This window comes from Schistocerca americana, chromosome 5, assembly GCF_021461395.2.
Source record: "Schistocerca americana isolate TAMUIC-IGC-003095 chromosome 5, iqSchAmer2.1, whole genome shotgun sequence".
Lineage (NCBI taxonomy): Eukaryota > Metazoa > Arthropoda > Insecta > Orthoptera > Acrididae > Schistocerca > Schistocerca americana.
In genome coordinates, this window is record NC_060123.1 from 664,614,040 (window position 1) to 664,631,561 (window position 17,522).

Consider the following 17,522-nt stretch of genomic DNA (forward strand, 5'->3'; position numbering starts at 1 on the left):
TGTCGCTAGAGACGAAAAAAGTGTCCAATCGGCTTGGGCAAACTTCCAGTGTCGCGGGCGCATATATGGCAGTTGAGGCTGCAGTCTAAGGACACATGGAAAGTGGTCACTCGAGTGTGTGTCATCAAGGGCGAACCATTCGAAGCGCCGAGCTAGCGGAACAGTACCGACCGAAAGGTCCAAATGAGAGAAAATTGTCGTGGAGGCAGACAAAAATGTAGGGACCCCAGTGTTGAGGCAAACTAGATCCGCTTGGTGGAAGACGTCTAACAACAGTGAGCCACGCGGACAAGGATGTGGAGATCCCCAAAGCCGGTGGTGGGCATTGAAGTCCCCAACCAGCAAATAGGGGGGTGGAAGCTGACCAAGAAGATGAAGGAGATCAGTTCGTGCCATTGGTGTGGACGATGGAATGTATACAGTACAAAGAGAAAAGGTATATCCAGAAAGGGAAAGACGGACAGCGACAGCTTGGAAGGAAGTGTTTAAGTGGATTGGGTGATAATGGAGAGTATCATGGAGAAGAATCACGAGTCCTCCATGGGCTGGAGTGCCTTCAACACAGGGGAGATAAAATCGGACGGACTGAAAATGGGGGAGAACAAAGTGGTCATGGGGATGCAGCTTTGTTTCCTGAAGACAGAAGATGACCGGCGAGTAGGATCATAAGAGGATCGACAATTCATCCCGATTGGCTCGAATGCCGCAGATATTGAAGTGGATAATGGACATAGGGTGAACAGAAAATTGAGGAATGTGACCAAGGTTGCCGTCAACTCAACGACTGCTCAGAGCTTGCGACCGACAGCATGGAATGGCATTCAGCCGAAGGCAGAAGATCCAGATCCATAGGTTGTTCAGGAGCAGCTCCTGGCACCAGCAATCAGCCGGTTGATCGGCCGCCAGCAGTGTGCCTTGGCGACACAGAAGACTGCCGAGGGCGATTTCCGCCAGGTGGTGCTGTAGATGGGACACGCCTTGGCGGAGAAGGAGATGAACTGGGTTTCTTATTAGCCTTCTTGGAAATATGATGTTTAGATGAAGGAGGAACCGATGGTTGTGAAGTTGGGGTACGTAAAAAATCTTCACGAGTATGCTCTTTTTTCGAAGTCTTGGTGTCTGACTTTTGGGCTCGAAATTTGGCAGAACCCGATGAAGGGTGAGCCATAGAGTGGGCAGGCGAAAGTGGTGAGGTTGCGCTGGCCGATCTGACAACTGTGGTACTAAAGGTGAGGTCGCAAGTCTGCATGGCCGCCTCCTTTGTTGGCCGAGGAGAAGGAGGGATAGTGCTGTATTTTCCTGTCTGAGGCACGGTGGGCAGTCGACTGGCGAATAATTTTTGAGCAGCAAAGATCGACACCTTTTCCTTCACTCTGATTTCCTGGATGATCTTTTCGTCTTTAAAAAGGGGGAAATCTCGAGAGGAAGCAGCGTGGTCACCCATACAGTTGATGCAGTGAGGGGATGGAGGTGGACTAGCACCCTCATGGGCATCCTTGCCACACGTAACACATTTGGCCGGATTGGAACAGGACTGCCTGGTGTGCTTGAACCGCTGACACCCATAGCAACGCGTAGGGTTTGGGACGTAAGGGCGAACGGAAATTATCCCATAGCCTGCTTTGATTTTCGATAGGAGTTGAACTTTGTCAAATGTCAAGAAGACAGTGCGAGTTGGAATGATGTTCGTGTCAACCCTTTTCATAACTCTATGAACAGACGTTACGCCCTGGTCAGACAGGTAGTGCTGAATTTCTTCGTCAGACAATCCATCAAGAGAGCGTGTATAAATGACTCCACGCGAGGAATTTAAAGTGCAGTGCGCTTCAACCCGGACAGGGAAGGCGTGGAGCAGTGAAGTACGCAGCAATTTTTGTGCCTGGAGGGTACTGACTGTTTCTAACAACAAGGTGCCATTCCGTAATCTGGAACAAGACTTTACAGGACCTGCAATTGCGTCGACACCTTTCTGAATAATGAAAGGGTTGACCGTGGAGAAGTCGTGGCCTTCGTCAGACCGAGAAACAACAAGGAACTGTGGCAACGATGGAAGAACTGTCTGTGGCTGAGACTCAGTGAACTTACGCTTGTGAGCAGACATAGTGGAAGGTGAGGAAACCATTGCGGAAGAATCCCCCATGATTACCGGTGTCTCCGTTTGTGCGCTCCTCCCTAGTGGGGGCCCTCTCTAAGGGCACTCCCGCCTTAGGTGATTGTTCACACCTCAGGTCACACCTCCCGACAAACGGACAGAGGGACCAATCGGCACTTTCGGAAGGTATCAGCTCGGGTAATCACCCCTCCCTGGGCCTGGCCGTTACCAGGGGGTATGTACGTGTCCTACCTGTCTACCCAGGGCGGGGAATTACGCATTACCCCATCACTGGCTACGCATGAAAATGCGTGGGTCGGCCTTCAGACACGCACAGGGAGGAAGAAAGAGAAATGGAAAGGAAAGAAGAGGGGTCTCAAACGCCGCAGCGGAGCAAAGGGTAAAGAGAAGAGGTAAGGAAAAGAGAAGGACAAAGGAAGGATGAAGACATACAAGCAGAGAAGGCGCAGAATGCGTTACATTTACGAGCGTCCATCTCCGGACGTAGGCACAAACCATACTCCCAGATGGGGAGAAAGGGAGGGAAAGAGCCAGAGGTGAGGGGAGGGGGGGGGCAAAGATGGGGGATGGGGAAGGATGCGGAAAAGGAAGGTATGCAGCCCGGAAAGGAAGGAGGGCCACATTAGCTCGGGGTCGCGTGCTCGCTACGCCCGTATCCACAAAAGAGTTGTGGACCCCCTGGGGGGGGGGGGGGGACAACAAATGTGACAGCGAGTTGTAACTGATGGGCTACCACATCACACATCACCTGGGACTGGACCTGTGTGTCGTGGGTAAATGAACTCTACAGTATGCAGCTCACCAGCTCTGCAGGTGTACATCCACCACCTGCATACAAACAGAAACTGCTCTTATCACTAAAGACAACAGAGAGCCATACCTCTCTACAGCCAATTCTTTCATGACATCGGAGTAGACATACTTGGTGGTGTTCTGCCATCAGCGGTAGCCTGGCCAAAGGTCCACGTGATCTTAATCCTGAGGCTAGCAAATGGTTCTCAATGGTCCCTGATGACACAGTACGTGCTACATGTGCCAGATTTCACTGGATGGTGTTTTGTTGGCCACTGCTGATCGCATAATGCTTCAATCTTGAGTGCATCTGTACTATGCGGACATCCAGAATCTGGCCTACAGTTGTGTGAATGTTCCACAGATCATTGTTTAAATCAGTGACACATTACCAACAAATTATGCCCAATATGTGCAGCAATCTGTTGATATGTCCATCCAGCTTCCAGGAAGCCCACAATGTGATCACATTCAAAGGGCTGGATGTAGTCATCAGTGAGGCATGGTTGTACCCTATAATGAATGTTGCAAATGCTGTTCGCCTCTAAACTCAGAACAATTATTGTCTGCAGAGTCAAAACAGGATGCACAGACAAGCCTCCTGAATGCCATCCGATTGCCGATGACCGTGACAAATGAATCGCTAACAAGGCAACCCATCAGTACACACTAACATGACAACTCACCAGTATGAACATATTACACTCTGGTGTTACTGAACGCTGTCCTTGAAGGTGTTTCACTTTTTTTTTTTTTGTGGCATTGTACATTGCTTGTGATTTGTCACCTTAAATATATGCAGAAATCTGTTGAAAATATATCTTTCACAGTACAGCAAACTTTTTGAAAGCTAACTCTAAATATAAAAATCATTTCCGTGTGTTATGTTTACTGGATTGGAGGCGATTGTTTCTTTCAAACAAGTACATGCTGTGATGGTACATGTTGCTACTGACATGTCCCACTTCCTTTCTACTGTGCCGATGAAAGACGGTCATGTAGAAACCTTAATTTATGGTAATAGTTGTACAGAAAGCCTAAATACTGTGCACACATCTTTTTATTTATGTGTACATATAAAACAAAAATGTAAGCACAGTACTGCCCCAAGGCATGACTGAGGGCATGTGTTTTACTGGGGTGAAGGAGCCATTTACGCTTTGATGTCACTACTTGGGGGTGCCATGGATACAAAAGATCATATCAGGACAACACAATCTGTCTGTGGACAAGTTTGGTTATTAAGAGCTTAAACATCAATGTTTAATTGATATGTAGTAAATGTTATGGGAACTGCTGAATACAGTAGGATTTTGAACAGAAGTGTTTATGTGAATTTGTAGCTAATGGGTAGCTAACATAATTTTTCATTATCATAGCACTTTCCTGCAGATGGTGAAGAATTTCGATATAGGTATGAGTGGCACTGCATACCACAACTTCAAGGAGCAATGCAAGTGCATAAAGAGAAGATTTAAAAGTGAAGGTAATTACAAACATATGACTGATAGATCACGTTCACGGAATTGATACCCTGGTTACATATTCTCTAGCAGCGAATACCAGTGGTAACATTTCTTGTTTCAGTACCATTCTAAAGGCTCCTTTTATTGCATTTCACAAATGTATGATAATCATTTGTGATACTTACAATTAATACATCTTGTTCTATGGCTCCCAACCTGGTCTATCAATAATGATGACACTATTTTTTGCATGGTTTCATATAATTATATTAACTGACACTGTCACTGGGACTTTTCTTAACCTGGTGGAAGCCTTTCAGCTCGACTCCACTTAGATGGTATGCATGTCGGTTGTGTTGCATACTTAATAAAGAATCTACTCACAAAGCTGAATAAACTCAATTCCAGATCTTTCTAACTCATCAAAATTTATGCTTATCAATGTGAACATGGGACCACTGTGTCCACAGCTAGTGCCTCTACTTATGCGAGTCACAGGCTCAAATGGAGACAAACAATATTGCAAGTTAAGGGAGATGTCATGTAAGATATACTAAAACTTTAGAGATGTTGTACTTTTATTTTTTATAAACTCTTTTAGTAAAAACATTTCTTACCTTTCCTAGAGCTACAGCAATTGCAGCCAAACCTATTAAACCACCTTTTCTTGTGTGTGCATTTTGAGAATTTGCAAAATCCTGGCCCAATACCTTCAACAGTCGTTTTATTTGCGTAGTGTTATTTAGTGACGCAAACTCTTTTACCATTCTGAAAAAAAAGGAAGAGACTTGAGTACCGTTCTTAAGGAACAATATCAGGGATTATTTCATTTCTACCTTCATATTTATTTCTGTGTCAGTAAAACACACAGAATTCTAGATAATAAATAGGCAGCCTTGTCTGATACACATTCCTTGAATAACCACAAGGCACATTTTTTCCTCATTTGTAATATAGAATACCAGCACAATTAACATAGCATAATTCAAATAATTAACAGTCAAAGATAAATAATTACAGTTGTATGTTGGCAAGCAGTGGAAGGAAAATAGAGGCTCTGCTATTTTTTCTTAGGAAGTACTTATTTCAGACACAAAAATGTCATTTCACCTATTTTGTATATTTTCATCATCTGAAAGAACATTTTATGGTATATACACAATTTTATACAATATTCACTATAAAAAAGAACATACAAAGGCAGTCATAAAATTTCAATTATCATTCTGTAGGTAATTTTTTGTTAGTTTACAGGTGCATGTCTGTATTCCCGGTACACATTAAAATCCCAATGACAATACTGTAGCATGCCAGTAGATAAGGTGGGGGGGGGGGCGGGGGTGATGGGGGGGGGGGGGGGGATACAGTCCCTGAAATGGAGAACAGCATGTGGTACTTTGTTAGCTGCATTTGAAGGGGAACAATGCTCCAACAATCCCCAATGAGTTGGTGCAAGTGTGTGGAACAATGTACCACTGTATGACAATGGCTGAGTGGTGCAGGTGCTCTCAGTGTAGTCACACTAGTCTGAATAATGAACAAATTGGAAGGCCATCTCTGTGAAGAACAGTGAATTGCAAGAGAAGAATCTACTCACCCCATTGCTGGATGATCAGTGTATAGCACTCAAGATGATAGTGGAAAAAGTGAAAATCAGTCACACATCAATTCTTAACATATAGCATGACATTTTTTGAATGGACAGTGGTCATCAAGTGTGACTGCTCATCCCCATTCATAAAGCCCTCTGAACCAGGACAGCAGCATTTTTGATGTGAAATGTTCTTGAACAACCAAAATGCAGACTCCCCCAACCAAGATCTCAACTGAGTAATCCATTACGGGGAAAAATGTGTTTCATTGAAGTGCAAATATGTAGAGAAGGACTAACACCATCATCAACTTTCATTTTCATAGTTTGATTTATTTTTAATTAATAATCAGAACTTCATAATTACTCCTCATATTCCTGACTCCCACAGGTGACCCTTTAAGCCAATTAGGTTTACTGTCAGCAGTTTCACAGAATATATATTCTGTTTTTATTTATCAGACAGTTCAAAAATGGTAATGAAGCTTGGAAAGCAAATTGTCAGAAAAAAATAACTGCTACCCAGTAACTTGAACTTATTCTAATAAATGTGCAATATCCAGTCATAAAAAACCATGCCATAAGCTACAGTGGACTCAAAATTGTTGTGTATGATAAAAAATATTTTAGAGAGAGTTAATAATTATTTGGATTACACCTATGTTTTCAGAGAACACAGTGAAATATATCCATAGATTCAGAACTAGAATCCTACTCTGATTCAGGATTTTTTCTTGGAGAGCATGTGTTTCACTTTATACAACAATTGTTGTACTGTACCTGTGAAAACATGTGGTATGGATTGCAAGTGAAGTGGTAAGTTCCACTAATAACTCATTGGGTACAATAGTTACTTCTATCTTTCATACATAGTGAAGAATTACTGCATATAAGAAGCGTAAAAGAACTGATACGCAGAATTATAAACCAATAGCTCTAATTTCGGTTTAATGCAGAGTACTTAACTTACTCTCAGTTTGAATATAATGAGCTAACCACTGTACACATATTCAATGGAACACAGCTGATAATATCCAATAACTAATAAAAAAAATTCTTTCACTTTGTTTTTGGATTAATGGTCCATTTTTTCATGTCAGATAGACTATCTGTCAAATACTAATATTATCCAGTAGGCTACAGGTGCTACAAATTTAGTGTCCCATCTTCGCACTTCCTCGTCACTATTCTGCCAGAAACATCACCCTTTTCTGGAAAAACACACACACACACACACACACACACACACACACACACACACACACACACACACACACACACACACCACTTCTTACTTAGACTGTATACTGACATTAAACACAATAAGGTACAGTTGAAACAATTCTTGCTTGACCACTGCCCCTACTCTGTGTCAGAATTTCTGGATCGTCCTAATAAGTAAACCTCATTTATCAAATATTTTTAGTTACAGTGTGTATTATGTCACTTTATACAGTAAATTACTCTGAGTTGATAGTGTAGTCACAATGACTACTGTTATCAAACTGTGTTTACCTCTTCTCATTTATCATATGCACATACAACATACTAAAAAATGATTGCAAATAAAATACGCGTGCACACAGTCACTGTCTCTGGTTGCCAAAGCCTGGCTGGGTGTGTGCGTTTCTTTCCTTGTGTATGTGAAACTGGGGGGAGGCAGAGGGGGGTGGGGGTGGGGGAGGGCTGCTCTGAGTAGTGTAAAAAAAAAAATCTGTAGATACAGTGTGTCATTCCAGTGTGATGCTTCAGAAAATCCTAAATTAATAGTAATTCATTACTCCCTAGCAGGCCTCCTTTAAGGATGTGAAAGCACAAAACTGACCATTTCAACTAAAAGGCTCAAATTTCTTATAGGATAGGCCTATAGTATGTTCAGATACCACGTACTGGTCTATTACCAGTTCACATGCACTAACAAAAAAACCCACTACAAGCTAGCAAAAACTGGTACGGGATCTAATTTCTCGTGATAAACTGTGAACCCTATCTTAACACACTTTTCTTTTTAGTAGCTTTCAGCGTCTCCAAGGGGACTAACACTGTGTGTTAGAGGGAGTGGTGTGAAGCTTAATTAAAGACATACGATTTCACAACCGTGATTCAATGAAGAATGTGCCTTGCAGCATTCCATCAACGACCACGTTTCAATCGAGAACTACGCCACTATGAAAGAACAGTTTCGTAATTTAGACCCTACTGTATTCTATAGTCAATGTTGTAATGCATCACATGTGTTGCAAGTTTGATACCCCATTCTTCATTTATTCAGTAAATAATTTCATTCATCTAATAAATAGATTGTCTGTATCTTTCACAGTTTCTCTAACAAATTAATATACAGTGGAATACGTTACTGCCTAAAGAAGAGTGCTGAGGTACCGCTGTCAATTTCGCATTTAATAACGTGTGTGAGTTGCGACTTAGTCGTGTGGTTATTGATGAACTATTCCATACATACTTCTCTATTTCTACAGCCGCTGCTTTTCTTTTGTCGTACAACTTGTCATTAAGTGCTCTAACACAAGCTGTACTCAGTGGTGCATAATCTCTTTCTGACATCATTGTTAATGTGTTCAAACTTCCACTATATATTCATAAACACACGCGACACCCACACTCTGCTCACTCCTATCCTTTCCCAATCTTTCAAAACTGTTTCCTGACAGCTGCGATCACATGTCTTACCACAGAAGTTTGTTTTCAGTGTAGGTTCGCCAACTTAGTTTACGAAATATATGTGGGGTCGAACACTGACGTTCATAATTTTGTGCATGCATTGCTGTATAGAAGACGACTGGAAAATGACGTCAATCTATTTACAAAATGAGATCAAGTGATCAGTCACACCATTAGCACTTACGTTAATAAAATCCTGGCTGCTTTGAAGTTGAAAAATGGTATTATCACTATATTCTGATAAATATTTCTGTATAGTAGTTACCATCTATATCGGAACATATTGAGATAATTATGAGTGCATAATGGGCAAGTAAAAATGAGGGATGATGAAAGTTTATTGGAAAATGTTCATAATCGACATTCGTGTTTTCGAGGAAAGCAGAAGCAGTTGGTGTCAGTATCGTAAACATGGCGAATAGGCATTTGGCAATTGGTGGTTGCTTTAGAAGAAATGTGCATGAATGCATTGGGAGAAAACCGGCTCAAAAAACGTCAGACGAAGACGATTATAGTACAATATTTTCATTTTTATGAACACTAGAACCGTTTTGCACAATTACGTAAATAAAATTTGCAATTTCAAAATAGTGTATTTTGGGTAAATATCAAAATAGGAGTGCATGGGGAGAAAAAATCGAACATTTATATCAGCATTTTTGATGTGTACTTGACGATTTGTGGCGGTTCGGAACGTGAGAGTTGATGAACCGTTTTGTGAAACGTGGGTGGCCCGTGTGTTAGTACCTGTTAGCTTCAGGGACGTTTTTGTGTTCTAAAGAGCCAGGGAAGTGTAATTTACAAAACAACGGCACCGTAAGAAGGCAGAATGAATGCATTCAGTCTGCAGAGGTATATTTTTTCAAGTCTCATATCAATAATAATATCAAAACACCGCGTGTTGTTTATAACCTTAGAAGTACACTCTATGGTAAAATCGTTGTGCATTTCTAGTAGATTGTCACATAGCTTCGCTATTTTCTTATCTGAGATGTTTCTCCACATATGTGATTAATAATTATGTTGTATTAATTTCTCAATTTGCCTGAGAAATTATGTCCTTAGAAACAGATTTTGTAGTATCTTAATTAATCTGAATCTAATGAATCAATTGCAGAAGATACTTTCGCCGAATGTAATTCTAGTTACCTGTGCACCCCATTATCAGTCATTGTGAAAATAAAATACAGAGACCATAATGTCACGCGTTGTTTACTTTGATTCAAAAGACTATCATCTTCACAATATGTGTGGTATTCATTGAGAGACACTATGCTATCAATAATGTAACCTAAATCTCTCTTTACTCTCATATTCATTATGTTATGTGACTTCCCTTTTCCCATACATCAACATTAATTAGATGCATTTGAAGAAAGCTGCTGTTCTATTTAGAAAAGTTGTTGTTGAAGAATGAATTGTTGATTTATGGGATTTGATAGTTCTTTTTATCAAGACAATTCAGGGAATTTGTAGTTGCCTTTACAAGTATTCTGTGTTAGACAAAAGTTAAGGAAATATTTAGAACATAACAAAAATATTTATTTTTTCAGGAATACTACAGAATATAGAGCAGGAGTGGAAATGTGATAAGAGCACACTTGTCAATGCGTTGGCGGAAAATTTGTCACATCAGAATGGTACTGGGATGTACATCTCAGTTTGTCAGCTCTTGAATCAAAAGCATTACATTTACCATGTTGCTATGAGCAGGTCAGTTACATGAATTGATTTGTTGGTTGTAAAATGTATTGCACCAGAGAGATTCTACCAACTACATTCTACAGTTTTGACATTTTATGTGAACCACACCTTTTTTTTTCTCAAAGTTGATCTAATATGGCTTTGTAAGACTCTTAAAACCCAATTAGTTTAATTAACTGGGCTTAGAGAAAAAAAATCTTTACCATTTATTTTCCATCAAGAACAACTTGCTATACTGCTGCATAAAAATATCATATTGACAAAACATCATTTATGCTAGGCTTGCTGTCCCTTTCACTGTTGTCACTCCTCAGGTATTGACTTCCAAGGGTATAATGCTGGCAATGATTTCTAGTGTGTGCCACACTGTCTCGTCCCCACGTGTCACACTATAGTCCCGTTAAGATTCTTGACTCATTAATATTCCATTGTGTCAACTAGGATGACTTGCTACAAGGTATGAGGCACAACAATAAAAAAATTAAATGACTGTTTTATGCTTTGTCATACATCATGATTGGATGTATTGTGACATCACATATCAATCGGAGCTGCACATTGAGACACACATTTATTTTATTCACTCAATTTTCTTTATTAATCCAAGGATAACCACCTAATTATTTAGAATTGGTCATAGGCCCTACATCAATAGCATAATTACAGTTTTATGTTAATGCCGGCCACAACTAGTCTCAATTTTATGTAAGCGACCAAGCATTTCTTTTTGTGGTAGGCAGTAACTTACGGGTGACTGTTGTTGAGTATGCCTAGTGTGTGTCCTCATTTTGGTTTTGAAGATTGTAGTCTAAGTTTTGCAGTCTGACCAGTGTTTTGATCATCGCCAGAGAACCACATGGAGAACCTGTTGCATTCATTTTGTGTTATCCATTAATCTGCCTCTGTTACTCTAAACCTGTCTTAAGTGGAACAAACTGAAAGATTAGTTGAACCTAATAAAGTCCTCTGTAGGTCTGATTGTGAGTGATCTTTTCAAAATGAGTGGTTAGACAAGGCTAAGAGGTAGTAATTGAACTAGCTGCACACAGCCAAACTTTGGGCCACCAGTATCTGCTTAATCTAGAATTCAGTTCAATTTTTATCATCACATAACATGCCTTATACAATCAAAGATTGTGACATAGGTGACTTGTCAGTTTTACACTATATATAACAATACTAAAAGTAGACAATAAACTAATAATATGTATGGTATAACATCTTCAAAGAGGTATTTTAATTACAATTTTAATGCATCGTCACCATTCATGAAATCTTCTACACTATAGTAACATTTATCTTTCAGATATTTTTCCAGGTCCCTTTTGGTACCTTTTACATTTGGGTCATCCATATCTTTCCAATTTTATTTACAAATTTCGTGCCCATATGGTATGGGGTTTTTTCATATGATTTTAAATGGTGGGTAGGTAACATGTAGCTCGTTCTATGTCTAGTATTATATTGATGCAAGAAGAGGTTGCCCTCAAAAAGTTGTGGGTTTCTTTTCGTGAAAGTGAGAGTTTCATAGATGTATATGCTAGGAATGCTCATCAGATCCAGTTTTACAAATAAAGGTTTGCAGTGTTGCTTTGGTTTTGCTCCCACCATTGCTCGGATGATTCTTTTTTGTAGTCAAAAAGCTCTAAGTAAATTTTTTTTTTCAGACTCCCAGAAAATTATACTATACCTAATGACTGAAACAAAATATCCATTATATACAGTTTTTCTTACAGCTAAATCAGTAATACTATACAAGATATTCATAATATATACAAGGCTATTCAGTCGACCCAGTATGTTGTCCACATGGTGACTCCATAACAGGTTTTTATTGACTAACACGCCAAGGAATTTGACACAGTCTGCAGTCTCTAATTTTTTGTCCATATACCTTATTTCACTTATAGACTGTGCAGATTGTTTTGTGATAAAATGAACAATTTCTGTTTTTGTAAAATTTAATGTCAAGTTATTGTTTTTGACCCATGCCTCCACTTCCCCAAGTGTTTGTTCAATATGACGAATTAGGTCTACCTCATTTTTACAACAGACTACAGCTGTTGAGTCATCTGCATAGAGGATAGTATCAGACTGGACCTGACATGGCATATCATTAATATAATATAGGAAAAGCAGTGGCCCTAATATTGAACCTTGTGGAACACCTAATTGAGTGTTTTTCCAGCCAGAGAGAAATTTCTTGCCGTTGATGTTAATAAGTACTCTTTGTTTTCTGTTTGCCAAGTATGATGACGTCCAGCTAAGAGATTTGCCTTGAAAACCATAGCGTCCCAATTTTTGGAGAAGCAGGTCATGATTTACTGTGTCGAAGGCTTTGGACAGGTCACAAAAGATGCCTGACACACACATTCTATCATCAAGACATCTGCTGACTTTTGTGGCTAATTCATTTATAGCATGGATTGTGCTGCGGCCTTTTCTGAAACCGTATTGATTGCCTAAGATAATGCTGTTAGATGAATTGTGATTTTCAATCTGATCACATGCAGCTCTTTCAAATATTTTTGAGAAAATTGGTAACGGTGAGATTGGCCTATAGTTGCCCAATTCATCTTGTTTGCCTTTTTTATGTATGGGCCGAACTTCTGCATATTTTAATCGATCTGGGAAACATCCCTCATCAAATGATTGGTTGATTATGAAAGAGAGTGGATATGCAATGCTGTGACAGACTATTTTTATTATTTCAGTGGGGACCTCATCCCACCCCACAAATTTTGAATTTTTTAGGGACATTATGATTTTGGTGACATCTGAGATGGAAACGTGAGAAAACTTAAAACATGTTCAGTTGCTATCTGTCATATTGGGCTTTGTATTTGGTGGTGAACAGTTACCAAATTTGTTACAGTTTATGAAAAAGTCATTGAATGATTCACAAATGGCACTGATTATTAACTTTGAAAAAAATTCTGGAATTAGTATTTGCGAACTTCAGAAATACTGAATTCAGTGTTCCGAAACTGTTTCACTGCGGAAAATTGTAACACGGTCCCTGACTTCAGCCGTCGCACGGACGCCAAAATGGAAAATATTGAAATAAACGATATCGGAATTGAAAAACAACTGCTATCACTTAGTAGCGGAAAAGCATCCGGACCAGACGAGATACCCTTAAGATTCTACAGTGATTATGCTAAAGAACTTGCCCCCTTTCTATCAGCAATTTATCGTAGATCGCTGGAAGAACGTAAAGTACCTAGCGACTGGAAGAAAGCGCAGGTCGTTCCCATTTTCAAGAAGGGTCATAAATCAGATGCGAATAATTATAGGCCTATTTCGCTTACGTCAGTCTGTTGTAGAATAATGGAACATGTTTTGTGTTCTCGTATTATGACGTTCTTAGATAATACAAATCTCCTTCATCATAACCAACATGGATTCCGCAAACAGAGATCATGTGAAACTCAGCTCGCCCTATTTGCCCAAGAAATTCACAGTGCCGTAGACACTGGCGAGCAGATTGATGCCGTATTCCTGGACTTCAGGAAGGCATTTGATACGGTTCCGCACTTACGTTTAGTGAAAAAAATACGAGCTTACGGAATATCGGACCAGGTTTGTGATTGGATTCAGGATTTCCTAGAAGAAAGAACACAACATGTCATTCTTAACGGTTCAAAATCTGCAGATGTAGAGGTAATTTCGGGAGTACCGCAGGGAAGCGTGATAGGACCTTTATTGTTTACAATATACATAAATGACTTAGTTGACAACATCGGTAGCTCCGTGAGGCTATTTGCAGATGACACGGTTGTCTACAAGAAAGTAGCAACATCAGAAGACTCGTACGTATTCCAGGAGGACCTGCAGAGGATTAATGCATGGTGCGACAGCTGGCAGCTTTCCCTAAACGTAGATAAATGTAATATAATGCGCATACATAGGGGCAGAAATCCATTCCAGTACGATTATGCCATAGGTGGTAAATCATTGGAAGCGGTAACGACCGTAAAATACTTAGGAGTTACTATCCGGAGCGATCTGAAGTGGAATGATCACATAAAACAAATAGTGGGAAAAGCAGGCGCCAGGTTGAGATTCATAGGAAGAATTCTAAGAAAATGTGACTCATCGACGAAAGAAGTAGCTTACAAAACGCTTGTTCGTCCGATTCTTGAGTATTGCTCATCAGTATGGGACCCTTACCAGGTTGGATTAATAGAAGAGATAGACATGATCCAGCGAAAAGCAGCGCGATTCGTCATGGGGACATTTAGTCAGCGCGAGAGCGTTACGGAGATGCTGAACAAGCTCCAGTGGCGGACACTTCAAGAGAGGCGTTACGCAATACGGAGAGGTTTATTATCGAAATTACGAGAGAGCACATTCCGGGAAGAGATGGGTAACATATTACTACCGCCCACATATATCTCGCGTAATGATCACAACGAAAAGATCCGAGAAATTAGAGCAAATACGGAGACTTACAAGCAGTCGTTCTTCCCACGCACAATTCGTGAATGGAACAGGGAAGGGGGGATCAGATAGTGGTACAATAAGTACCCTCCGCCACACACCGTAAGGTGGCTCGCGGAGTATAGAAGTAGAAGTAGATGTAATTAAGAAGTGTTCTATTACTCGATAAAGTGGAATATCTTATACAAGTTGTCAGCTTTTACCAGTGAAGTAGGACATGTGCAACAAAGGTAATATAATGCCATATATCAGTGGCCTTTTATTTATTTATTGATTTTTTTAATGGGAAAGACACAGATCAGTCTTTTTGAGAAGCAGATTTTTTTGCTTTCACATTTGTTGGCATCATCAAGCCCAACTACACATTCGCCTTCCAACCTAAACTAGTCCCTGGGCTAATCTACAGTTTAGAATGTGGTCAAAAGCAGGTTTTTTGCTTTCACATACTTCGATTTCATCAACTAACAACCAAACTATCAGAATATGCACCAATAGGCGGTGTCACAGCAACCATTAACATTAAGTTACTGGTCGAAGCTGACTACTAGTATCGAATATTCTTCTTGAACTCCATTACATTCATCATTCATTAACCAAACTATGCACAGCATTTCTTCTTGGTTTGGCAGTGGCCCCTTTTTGTGTGCTCTTGAATACTTGGTGAGTGAATGGTATAAAGAGAATCCTAAAAACATAACAGTTGGAACCAAGAAAGATGTATAAACCTAAATTGTTTGGGATTCGCAGATGACTTGACGTTACTAGCAAATAATGTACAAGGAGCTAGAAATCAAATAATGCACCTGCAAAATATAGCACAAAAGTAGGACTCCAGATATCTTTCGAAAAGACTGAGATGATGGTAACAGACCCACTAGTAATAGACCACATAAAACTAAAATAGTGAAAGCAGTATAAATATGTTGAAGAGATTATAACATACAACTTGGATGAAAAACCTGATTGACAAGAAAGAACCAATAAAATGACAAAATCTCAAAAACTAACAAGGTCTACATACAATAAAAAATGTCTATCAATTCAAACAAAATTAAAACACTACAAGATGTGTTCAGCCATAGGTAACATACTCAAGCGAGACTCTTTTTAAAATCGCTCAGAGAAACAGTGTCGACAAAATACTAAAAGTAGAGAGAAGAATAGCAAGAACATGCATAAATAAAAATTACTGGAAGGAAGGACAATGGGGGATAGTGCCAAATGAAGTAGTGTACAGGGAATTGGAGTCAATCACAGATACTATATGTAAAAAGAGGATTTTTTCTTTGGGCACATAATGAGGACACCAGAAATCAGATTAGCAAGAAAAATTATGCAGAAACTGTGGAATCTGAAGCACCAAGTAGGATGTATCAAGGAAATTGAAGAGGATATGGGAGAACTAGATATAACCTTGCATGGTCTGCAAAACAAGACAGAAAATTTCAAGAAACTGAAAGACAAGAAATAAGATTTAAACCAAAAGTAGACAAACATCACACAATGAAAAGGGTATTTACTGATGAGGAAAGATAGGAAAGATCAGAATGAATGAAAAGATACTGGGCAGTTAAGAAAGAAGGAAACATGCACTTATTGAAGAAGAGGACCAGGAAATGATTGACTAAAGTGGTCCAATGAGGCCATAAAAGCAAATAATAATAATGCAATAAAAATCAGTAGCTTGGAATATATACACAGAATACTTACATATGCTGTCACAAGTATGCCTTGATGGAGAAACCATCCAGCATTTGCCTGAAGTAATCTAGGAAAACTACAGAGAACCCTAATCAGAGTGGCCAGACAGAGTGAACCCCATCCTCCCAAAAATGAGGCCAGTGTCTTAACAGTTGCACCACCTCAGTCATTTGGTCTCTATTATACAGTGTTCTTTGATTTAAACACAAATATCTTCTGATAACTAGTAATATAAAAATATAGTTATGCTCTTCATCGTCATACACACCTACAGACCCACTGATGACTTCTTGGCCATGAAGATGCTGCTACGCCCCATGCGTTAACTCCTGCCTGTTTGGACAACCAATTCCTGAGCCACCAACATTCAAGGACGCTCCATGTTTCCTTCCTTTCCTCCCATCTGTCCACCTGAAAAAACTGAATCAGCAAGACTTTACTAGCATGCACTTTAGATTGTGACACATTACTTTCTTGCAAAAGCAGTAAACCATGATAATGTATTGAAATGCAACAGGGTGTAGTTAACCTCTTTCATTATTACCCACTACAGAATTGTCCCAGTAATCTTTAATTATTTTGTAGTATGCATTAGTTACGCAGAATGTTTTAGCAGCCTTTTACAGGTTTTTTTAGTAATGTCTTCCATTTCCTGGGGTAATTTATTATACAGCTTTTTTCCTGGTATACAAAATACCATTTTGGGCTTTTTGTTTATCTTTCCTTGGTAAATTTAAGTCCATTCTGACTCATGTATCATGATAATGTACAGAACTAACAACGGAATAGAATGAGATTTTCACTGTGCAGCGGAGGTGCGCTGATATGAAACTTCCTGGCAGATTAAAACTGTGTGCGCGACCGAGACTCGAACTCGGGACCTTTGCCTTTCGCGGGCAAGTGCTCTACCAACTGAGCTACCGAAGCACGGCTCACGCCCGGTCCTCACAGCTTTACTTCTGCTCTGGTAGAGCACTTGCCCGTGAAAGGCAAAGGTCCCGAGTTCGAGTCTCGGTCGGGCACACAGTTTTAA

At 39.8% G+C, this 17,522-nt stretch overlaps 2 protein-coding genes across 2 annotated transcripts in view; one reads left to right on the forward strand and one right to left on the reverse strand.

Annotated features, from left to right (window-relative positions):
- Positions 1-8,646, reverse strand: part of LOC124615401 (protein VAC14 homolog) — a 129,008-nt gene extending 120,362 nt beyond the window's left edge. The window contains exons 1-2 of the mRNA XM_047143244.1: positions 8,424-8,646; positions 4,989-5,139 (exon numbers count right to left, since the gene is read on the reverse strand). Coding sequence (XP_046999200.1) covers positions 4,989-5,139; positions 8,424-8,527 — 255 coding nt within the window. The 5' untranslated portion in view covers positions 8,528-8,646. The remainder of the gene's footprint in view (positions 1-4,988; positions 5,140-8,423) is intronic.
- A 279-nt stretch (positions 8,647-8,925) lies between these two features.
- LOC124615402 overlaps positions 8,926-17,522 on the forward strand; it is a 151,383-nt gene continuing 142,786 nt past the window's right edge. The window contains exons 1-2 of the mRNA XM_047143246.1: positions 8,926-9,493; positions 10,195-10,354. The gene's annotated coding sequence lies outside the window, so the exon portion shown is untranslated. The remainder of the gene's footprint in view (positions 9,494-10,194; positions 10,355-17,522) is intronic.